The 10913-nt window shown below is 42.9% G+C and overlaps 1 protein-coding gene across 1 annotated transcript; it reads left to right on the forward strand.

Annotated features, from left to right (window-relative positions):
- The first annotated feature begins 4108 nt into the window (after positions 1-4108).
- Positions 4109-4471, forward strand: LOC137838514 (uncharacterized). Its single transcript, XM_068647759.1, has one exon. The coding sequence runs from the start codon at positions 4109-4111 to the stop codon at positions 4469-4471; it is 363 nt and encodes a 120-aa protein (XP_068503860.1).
- The last annotated feature ends 6442 nt before the right edge of the window (positions 4472-10913 follow it).

Below are 10913 nucleotides of genomic sequence, written 5' to 3' on the forward strand. Positions count from 1 at the left end.
AAAAATAGAAAAGCAAGAGAAAACCCTTGGAAAGCAAAAGGCGTGGGAGAAGAGTGTTCCTTCCCACAAGGTCATTCAACAAGAAGGAAAAGTTGAAAATACCTTTGAAAATATGCTTCTTGTTGAACAACCTAGCCTTACCTTTTGTAAAGGAACACTTGCAAGCCTAGTGAAAAAGAAAGAATCCTTAAAAGAGGCTTGCATAGATAAAAATGTAGTGGATTATTTCTCATATGTGCTAAGATATCACCAAGTGAAGGTCAAGTTATCTATAGGCATCTACAAAGACAAATTTTTATGTGAGGTAGTACCTAAAGAAACTTGTCATGTCTTGTTGAGACAACCATTGCAAAGTGTACAAATTCTCATAAACAATGGTTGTAACAACGAGACTACCTTTACACATAAGAGAAAAATTCTTCATGAAGGAGGACTCATGGGCCAAATTAGAGTTGATAAAACTCTAGAGCTTTTAAAAGGAAAACTTTTGTCACCCATGAGAAAAGATGTTCAAAGACATTACCCTAGATACATCTCTTGTTTTAAAACTACACCTAAGGCAATGTCTCATGAACTCTATACTCCTTCACCTTTTGCAAATGATCCATGGGAAGACATAAGCCTAAATTTCACATTAGAGCTTCCTAGGACAATAAAAGGTTTTGATTCCATTTTCATGAATATGGATAAACTCTTCTCTAGAGAAGTGATACATCTTCATGGTTTATCCTTAAGCATAGTGTTGGATAGAGCTCCAAATTTCGCAACCCATGATTTGAGGATTCTCTTGGGAAAACTTGCAACTAAGTTGTACACTTTAAATTCTTATCATCCTCAAAAGAATGGTCAAAATACAATTGAAAACCTAGCTCTTTCTACTATGCCTAGAGTAATCATAAGAGACAACCACAACTCTTGGGATGAGTATCCTTTTTCTATTGAGCATGCATACAATAGAGTAGTCCACAAGACTACTAATATTTCTACATTTGAAGTTGTATGTGAACATAGTCCTCTTTCTCTTTTTAAGTTGTTATCACCTCCTAAAGGAACTATGCCTAAGGAAAAAGTAACTACTATTGGAAATTTTACAAAACATAAGAGGATTAGAGGACACATACAACCATAAAAAAGGGAAATATTGTGAAAAGTTGCCAAAAACAAAAGAAAAACAAAAATGGCAACTTCATACAAATACGTTTTCTCCAATTGCTCACACTAACTCCTTTGCTTTGTTTCAAGATTCCCATAGATGGACATTTGATCCGGGAGGACAAACATTGACGAAGCAAGAGGCTTCTATTCAAGATCAAGTCTGTAGATCTGAGGATAGATCTTCTCAAGAAGGAGGAGATGATGGACACCATCCAGCCACATTCATCCCCCTAGTGAAGAAAAAACATTGGATTTGAGGACAAATCCTTTTCAAGAGGGAGGGGATGATGGAAGAGGCCCCAACACCCAAAAGAGCGTCTAGGACCAACCTTGCATGAAAGGCAACCAAGAGAGCATCTAGGACCAACCTTGCATAGAGGGTACCCACAAGAAGCGTCTAGGCCACACAAAAAGCGTCTAGGCCACACAAGGAGCGTCTAAGAGAGTTGACATCCAAGAAGGGTGACGTCCAAGAAGGTCCAACAAAGTGTAGCTTAGTCTTAATTGTGGTGTAAATAGCATAACCTAGTGAACCTTTGTTTAAATTCTGCAAATTAGGATTAAGGAGGAGTTAACCTAGATTAGCTACGGTTTCTAGAAGCTCTCCACTAATCTAGGACGTCCATGTGCAAGTTAGGAGGTCATGTGCACCCATGTGCCATGTGCTCCATGTGCCTCCATGTGCTACTCTTTTACATTTCATTTGGTTTGCATTTGCTCATCATTTAGGTCATCATATCAGGTCCTCCTTAGCTTATAAAAGGAGGAGCCAACCTCATGTATTTCAAGATTGAATAGAGTATTGTTATGCTGCCAAACTTGAGCCATACATTACTCCTTGCCTAGAATCTAGGTTTTAGTCTTCAATCCTTACACCTTCAAAGGGGCTGACCGAACCTCACTAATCTCACACTCTTCATGCACCTTCAAGGCACCCACACCTCTTAGGAGGGCCTTGTTCCATCAACAAACCACAAAGCTTCCGCAAACCACCCAAAAACCACAAAAGAGAAGAGCTCAATGCCATCAGTAATGGTCAGTCTTCGGGTATCGGTACCACAAACCCCGATGTTGGAGATCGACATCGAACCTCGCCAACAGAGGGAGAGATCGGACATCGGCGGTCTGAACGTTGTGTTGGGCCACATAAGGTGGGCCCTAGAATTATACTAAGTTATCAGTTAAAAGCATCAGATATGAGGAAAGCCTAAGTCACGAGGGATTCATGCAAGTGGTATGTATAGCGCGTTAAGGCGCGACACGAGTGAATAGCTCCTGGAAGCACTAAGGCTCATTAGGGTTAGGGTTTCGAAAGGAAGTTGCATGCATGGCACGTGAATACTTAGCGAACCTGTGAAACAGATGGCCCCAGAGATTTGGTGCACATGTTGGTACCCAAACGACCATTTTGTTAGTCATTTCACTCCAGTTAAGGGAAGTTCCATGGGCCAGATTATGCTTAGATTATGTAATAGCGGCGCATGGACATTCTCTAAGGAACCCTAGACAAGGGCAATAGCCCAAAGGTAAACCCTAGTTTCAATCTATATAAAGGGTGTTAACAACCCTAGCAAGGTACACAGTTTCTAAGATTGAAATTACTTTATACACTTGGTGTTTCTTTGCCCTTATACTGACTTGAGCGTCTGAGTGCAAACGACCATCAAGGCGCCCTTTGTATTTGCAGGTGAGAGATTCTTTGATCAAGGAAGAACGATTCTCAGGCGTAGATAGGAGGGTCAAAGGCTATCGTTTGAGTCAACCAGCAAAGCGAGTCAAACGATAGGAACATTTGGGACCCACCGTGGGGCCCATTAAAATAATGTCCCACTCACAATCGTGAGAGTTTTTTTACCAACGTATGAGGAGTACGAGGCAAGGATCTGTTGTAGCCACAAAGGAAAGTAATTCAAGAGACCCTGAGGACACCTCGAACTACCGCAGACAATATGGTCGAAGTCCAGCAGATCAGCACATCGCAAGGGGTGAGGAGGAGTCATCGGTTGTTAACGCAGGAGACGTTGAAAATGCCCAAAATAAAGCGTGTACCCGGTTGCTGGGAAAATGTCATCGCAGGTTTACCAAATCGAAACAGGAGAAACTTGGATGACACCCTACCAACACTATTTGGCCAATGGAATACTCCCGCTAGAGCCCTCAGAGGGCAAAAAAATCAAGAAAAATTCGAGCAAGTACACCTTGATCGATGGAAATTTGTTCAGGCATGGGTTCACCCACCCTAACCTGGTGTGTGTAAGTGGTGAGCAATGCACGTGCATTATGGCAAAACTGCATGAGGGGATATGCGGTAGCCACGTCGGCGGCCGATCCCTCTCGTCAAAGGCTATTCGCGCAGGATATTATTGGCCAACCATGAGGGAAGATTGCACGAGGTATGCACAACGGTGCAAGCAATGCCAGCAACACGCCGACTTGCAGAAGGCACCCCCAGAAGAGTTGAGGTCGATCTACAACCCATGGCCATTTCATACTTGGGGGATCGACATTCTGGGGCCCTTTCCTTTGACACTGCGGCAGATGAAGTACCTCGTGGTTTCCATAGAATACTTCACAAAGTGGATAGAGGCCGAGCAAGTAGCGTAGATTACAACCCACAAAAATCCAACACTTTGTGTGAAAAAACATAGTATGCCGCTTTGGAATCCCAAAGAGATTGGTATCTGACAATGGTACCCAGTTTGCAAGCCAGCAATTGGGCAAGTTATGTACAGAGCTGGGAGTGAAACAGGTGTTCGCGTCAGTCAAACACCCCCAGACGAACGGGCAGGTCGAGTCTGCCAATCGAGTTCTGCTCAGAGGTCTGAAGAGAAGGCTAGACAAAGGCAAAGGAATCTGGGTAGAAGAAGTTCCTAGAATTGTGTGGGCTTACCACACTACTCCCCAGTCCACAACCAGAGAAAAACCATTTAGCTTGGTGTACGATTCAGACGCGATGATTCCAGTAGAAATTCAGGAGAACTCGCCACGTTTCCAGAACTTTATTTTCGAAGAGTCCAATGAAGAGAGGAAGGTGAACCTCGGCCTACTGGACGAGGTAAGGGAGGAAGCAAGGATCAAGGCTGAAGCCTTTAAGAGAAGGGTGGAGTACAAGTACAACTCCAAGATGAGACCTCGACAGTTCCAGGTCGCCGACCTGGTGATGCGAAAGGCCCACCCGTACCAGCTAGAGAACAAGTTGTCCCCCAAGTGGACTAGTCCTTTCAGAGTGACGGAGGCCCTTGGGAACGGAGCATACAGGCTCAAGAAATTAAAAGGTGGGGCGATTCCTCCTACTTGGAACGTGACCAACCTTTAGTTTTATTTCAGTTAAGTTGTTTGCATTGTACACATTATTAGGGGACACTCTTTTTCCCTTACAAGGGTTTTTTAACGAGGTCACCCAATAAAATTTCAGTTATTCAGTTAAGAAATTTGTTGTGCAGTGCAGTTAATGAACCTCTCCTTTGAAGTGATACACCAAAAGCGGAAGTAGTATGGTTCTTTAGTGAGCCTCCCTTTTGCGTGAGTTCACCAAGGCCAAGAATAGTATGGTTCGACGATTAATGAACCTCTCCCTTGAAGTGATACATCAAGATCAGAAGTAGTATGGTTCCTCAGTGAGCCTCTCTCTTGCGTGAGTTCACCAAGGCTGAGAATAGTATGGTTCAACAGTTAAGACCTATCCCTTGACTTTTTACAACAAGGTTGCGGTCACTTGTTCAGACCTGTCCCTTGACTTCGTTCAGCAAGGTTGCGGTAAGTAAAAACGTCCCTCACCCCATGGGCGAGGACGAGGCCAGTTAAGAACCGTTCACTTGGTTAGAAACACCAAGGTTGTGAATAGTATGGTTCCTTAGTGAGCCTCCCTCTTGCGTGGGAACACTGAGGTTGAACAACATGGTTCAACAGTTGCATCCTCCCTTGCCCCATGGGCGAGGACGAGGTCAGGTGCGAGCCGTTCTCTTTGGTTAGAAACGCCAAGGTTGGGAATAGTATGGTTCCTCTATGAGCCTCCCTCTTGCGTGGGAACGCCAAGGTCGAACAGTATGGTTCAACAGTCAGATTCTCTATTTCCCTCACGAAGCAAGGTCAAGGACAGTGTGGTTCGCCAACATTACTAACAAGACATGCCCGATGACCCAAAGAGGGTAGAGGAGAGATCAGCAAGGAGACCTTTCCCTTACCCTACACAAAAAAGATCAAAAACAGCAAAAGGAGTTTCCTTATCCTCGAACGACAAAGGCTAGGCTAGTTAAAAGGTTTGTGCACGTATCATCAGTGCTTTGAAGACAATAAAGGTCAAGAGTAAGGCAAATGTGATCAAACGCGCTACCTAAGAAGTAAACCTATGTCAAAGACGCTATTAGTCAAAGTTAATGCAAGTAAAAGAAGCTAAAAGGCAAAGAGGTTAAAGGAATAGCAAATGCTCATAAATATGTTCATAAGTGCAAAGCACGAAACCCAAGAAGACTGAATTACGAGATGGTTACTCTCTAAGCATGAGTTCCCCCATCAACGACACACTTAGACTCTGCGAAGGAGGTAAGATCCACCTCAGGATGCACGCAAGCAAACTGAGCCATGACATCTTGGAACCCCTCGCCATAAGCATCGACAACATCGTTGTTGAGTTCCTCCTCTGTCTTCTTGAAGAGCTCGATCTTCTCAGCGAGCCTCCCCTTCCACCTACCCCAACTGGACTCCCCGTTGGGTGGCCCTCTCCTCCAGTTTGGTCATTTGGGCCTGCATCCCCTCGACCTTCTCCTCCAGATCAACCACCTTGTTGCGGAGAGGCAAGATCTTCGCTTCCAATTGGACGACCTCCTAGGACTTCTCAAAGAGAAGTATTTTGACCTCCCTCTCGGATTGACAAAGACTCCCCAACTCCGCATACCTGGCGGTTTCGCAGTTAGAGAAGGCTTTGGTTTTGAGGGTGATCTTCCTTCAGCTTCGCATTCTCAGCCCACAAGTTTTGTGCATCTTGCGCCTGGCTCAGAGCAAGGCTGGACGCGACAAGGAAGTCTCCAAGGACCTGAGCCACGCGGTCTTGGAGGAGGTTGCCACCCAAGCTTTCCACCATCTCCTTATCCTGGAAGCGCTTGAGGGCCTGTTGGAGGATGGCAGGGAGCTCGACAGCAAAGGGTGGTTCCTGGGGGTCTTCGGGAGCGCTCTCCTCCTCGCCTTCAATCACGACAAGGTCGCGAGGGGAAGAGGTGCTTGGAGGATTGTCCATGAAGGTTGGAGTGAGGCCGCCAGACGCAAAATGCGAGGGTGCCACGACATCATCCGCCCTATGCCTTTTGAAGACAAGGTCAGATCCAGTCTCCTCACCCTCCGAGACAGTCTCCACCACCACCCCCTTTCGTTTGAAGTTCTCGCGCTAGCAGCAACGACCATTTGCTTGGTGAGCAGCTCGGTCAGCTTCTTTTTCTTATCTGCATTGATGGTCATGTCTGCACAAAAATAGCAACAAGGCATAAGGAGATGACTCCACACAACATGCAGTTAACAAACAATGAACAGATAAAAGACAAGGGTGAGACAAAAATGGTAAAGGTACCAATATAGCTCTTAAGAGCTTTGGCGCAAAATTCAAGCTTGATCAACTTGGCGGTGTCAAACACCACTCCCAAGCCTGAGAGTAGTTGACACATCTCACAATCTAGCGGAGTTAGGTCCTCCAGACTCCTTGGCTTTTTTAGTCCAGGCTTCTTCACCAATAAAAGGGAAACCCGTCTAGAAGGGTGGGGTCGTGGATACTACAACAAATCTTCAAGAACTTCTTCTTGAAGCCTTTGTATGACTACTGAAAAAGAGTCAAGAGGACCCTCCCCACCACCCCGTTGAAGCTCAGCCACAACTTCTTTCCTGGGTTCTTGGAATTGAAGAAGTAAAGGAAAACATCTACGGAGGGAGGGTGCCCAAGGTAGTTGTAGAGGATCGCGAAGGCTCTATTTAACCAATTCTTTAACCGGTTGAATTGGTTAGGCAGTTATTTAACCAATTCAAAAACAGTTTTAAAACCTTCAAACAAGCTAAGTGACAAACAACCGATTATATCGAGGTTTCAATCGGTTGTTTTTCTCTTTGCTTAGAAAAACACTTTTCTCTTTTAAAACAGATTGAGCAAGCTTGTGCAAGGGACTAAGAATGATCTTTACAAGGATTCTAAACAACCTAGACTAAGACCAAACCAAAAGCAGCACAACTTCAACCTTCATCATAGATTTGAAACATCAAAGCTCCCATGCTCTACACTATGGAGACAATAACAAAGGAAAGATCCTTGGAAAAGGCACCATAGGTAATGAAAACCACTTGAGCTACTACTTACGGATCTTTTTGGTTCTTCAAGAACTATGAGCCTTAGAGGGGATTATTATGCTCTTATTGTAGTAGATATTTTTCCAGGTTTACATGGACCATATTCTTAAATTCAAAAAGGGAGGCTTATTCTGAATTCAAGAAGCTAGCCAAGAGGCTACAAAACACCTGTTGCAACAACATTGGTGCAATTAGGAGTGACCATGGTGGAGAATTTCAGAATGAGAAATTCAACACCTTTTGTGACAAGCTAGGCATCTTCCACAACTTCTCTACACCAAGGACACCTCAGCAAAATGGAGTGCTGGAAAGGAAGAACAGATCACTTGAAGAACTAGCAAGAACAATTTTGAATGAATCATCCTTACCTAAGTGCTTTTGGGCTGATGCGATAAGTACAACATGCTATGTGATGAATCGTGTTCTTATCAGGCCAATTCTGAAAAAGACTCCATATGAACTGCTAAATGGAAGGAAGCTTCACATAGGACACCTAAAGTTATTTGGATGTAAATGCTACATCCTAAACAATGGTAAAGAAAATTTTGGTAAGTTTGATGCAAAAGTTGACAATGGTATTTTCCTTGGTTACTCTCTATCTAGTCATGCATATAAAGTTTACAATAAGAAACTTATGACTGTAGAAGAATTTGTGCTTATTTTTTTTATGAAACTACCAATTTTGAGCAAGGTCCAACAAAGATCAATACAAAAGAAGATGAGTGGAATAACCTTTTGATGAATCTGGAAAACTGTACAGAAAATCAACTGGTTGATTATGCGAAACAACCAATTGAAAATCTGCAACAATGTGATCTTCCAAAAGAGTGGAGGATCCCCAGAGATCTCTCTGTTGAAAACATCATTGGGAAGATCAATAAGGGTGTGTCTACAAGAAGGACTGTAGCAAACTTCTGCAATCATACAACGTGTGTCTCCAAGATTGAACCAAAGACAATCAATGATGCACTCAAAGATGAACATTAGACTGTTGCTATGCATGAGGAGCTCAACCAATTTGTAAGGAATAATGTATGGTTTTGGTTCCTATAACAACTTAAATGAATGTCATAGGAACAAAATGGGTTTTCAAAAGAAAAAAAATAAGATGATTTAGGGGTCATCACAGGGAACAAGGCAAGACTTGTTGCTAAGGGATAAAACCAAGAAGAAGGGATAGATTATGATGAGACTTTCGCACCAGTAGCAAGGTTAGAAGTTGTGAGACTCTTACTGGCCTTTTCATGCATGAATGGATTCAAGCTACTTCAAATGGACGGGAAGAGCGCTTTCCTAAATGGAATAGTGAATGAAGAAATCTTTGTATCACAACCACCCGGGTTTGAAGACCACCTATGATGGAAACCGTCCAGCCACACACACCCGGGCTTTTGTTTATTTTTTGTAGGCCCAATCAAGAGGATAACTCTAGGGTGAAGGAATGTACAAACATATCCAAGAAGCTCTCTACGTCATCAAAACATAAACTAGAGCTTTGGTCAGAAGAACACAAGAAGACTGAGTTTCTGCTAACTAGTCAACATTATTTGTGGGCCAAGTTTTAGCTTAAATAAATTGTCTAAAGTTGTTTAGGATTTCATGGGCCATGTATTGGGCCTAGTAGCATAAAATAATTGAACCACATATTTGGGCCAAGTAGCATAGGTTTTTGGGCTTTTATTTGGGCCAATAACAAAATATGACTAGTTAGGATTAAAAGTGACTATTTAGGATAACAATCATTACAAAAAAATTATTTTTAACGGGGGTTATTTTTTGCGTTTTTGACGGTTTTAACCCCCATTAAATACGTTACCCGCGATTTGCTTTTCCCTTAGTTACCGGCGGTTTTTATGAACCCCTGGAAAATAATTACTTACCGGCGGTTTTCAAACCCCTGTTATTATCCGACGATTTTCAAACCCCCGTTATTTCCAACGATTTGAAAACCTCTGTTATTTCCGACGGTTTTGAAAAACCCCGTTACTTTTAGAAGGTGCACATATAAAAAAGTAGGTGACAAATAATAAAAATATCAAACCAAAATAACCCAACGATTTTATCAAACTCCGTGTTCTTCTTCTACCACCTTACACTAATATACTACTGCCCTTCAACTTTTTTTTATTTACCTTCCGGGTTTTGTAATACAATATATCATTTTTTCATAATAAAAATATAAATATGTATAGTATGTGATTAAAATGATTTTGTATTAATATCAAATATTAAGATTCATTTAGTGACCGGTATTATAATAATAAACATAAGTTTAATTTGATTCTTATTATAAAAGATAAATTCATTATATATGTTCCTGCCGGTTAACTTGGGTCGTCTTTATGCGTGGCTTGTCTTAACGAGTTAGGGCACCTTCGCTTTGCTTCGTCTGTCAGTACCTGAAAAAAGAAGAACAAAGGGGCGCCCTCGCGGCCGTTTGCACTCCGACGATCAAGTCAGCTAGCGAGAAACACCGAATACTAGAAACTGTTTGATTATCTCAATGACTGAAACTATATGGCTAAAACTGTGCTACCCTAATTGTCTCGTGCTCTTAGCGAATGTGCCGTCAAGAACAATTAGGGTTTTTGCTCTGTATGTCTATCTGGGAAAACTAGGTTAAAACTCGTGTAACTGTGAACTGAAAAACGTACCTCTCTAGGGCTTATTTGCGCCCTATATATATAACTGAAAACTAGGGTTTACCTCTGCGTTGCCTGCTATTATCTAGGGTTCCTTGGAGAAGGTCCTTGCGCCGCTATCTTTAGGATCTTAGCGTATCTGGCCCATGGACTTCCCTTATCTTGTAGTGCAATGTATAACCTTCTGGGCCCTTGGGCTCTAACTTGAGCATTGTATTTATCACGCCATCATACTGTTCGAATCCCCTAATTGGACACACGTCATGCATGCAGCCTTCCCTGGGTACCTTCAATGAGCACGTGGGCATTACCATGTGCCCTTTTGACTTGATCATTTGTTCTGTGCATAGGGACCCGCAGTGCCGCCACCCAACTTAGGGTTATCCCATCGTGTGGGCCCCCTCTCTGTGAAATGCTTACGTCATGCGGGTTGACTCTTCGGGCGATGTCTTACTCAGGGATGTCTTACTTAGGCGACGTCTCTTCTCGGCGACGTCTTACTTCTGCGCGATGCTTCTCTTGGGGGATGGGCGATGATCCGTCTTGGTGGTGACACATCTCGGCGATAACCGATTATTCATACTGCAGACTGCCGCTTTTACATACGGCGACTACGTTGACTTCTTGACTTCCTACCTTTCTCTTGTACACGTCATCATACCCGATGACCTGGTCGGTACAATATATAAATGTATAAATGTGTAACAGTAGCCAACATTAAAAGTTAATTGTTTTGAAACAAAATCCTGAAAATATTTAACGTTACTTTCGTTTTCTTGGTGAGGGAAACGG

Source organism: Phaseolus vulgaris, chromosome 4 (assembly GCF_000499845.2).
Source record: "Phaseolus vulgaris cultivar G19833 chromosome 4, P. vulgaris v2.0, whole genome shotgun sequence".
Taxonomy (NCBI): Eukaryota; Viridiplantae; Streptophyta; class Magnoliopsida; order Fabales; family Fabaceae; genus Phaseolus; species Phaseolus vulgaris.

Coding starts and splice junctions, on each gene's coding strand:
- LOC137838514 (XM_068647759.1), top strand. CDS start 4,109: ATGATTCCAGTAGAAATTCAGGAGAACTCGCCACGTTTCCAGAACTTT.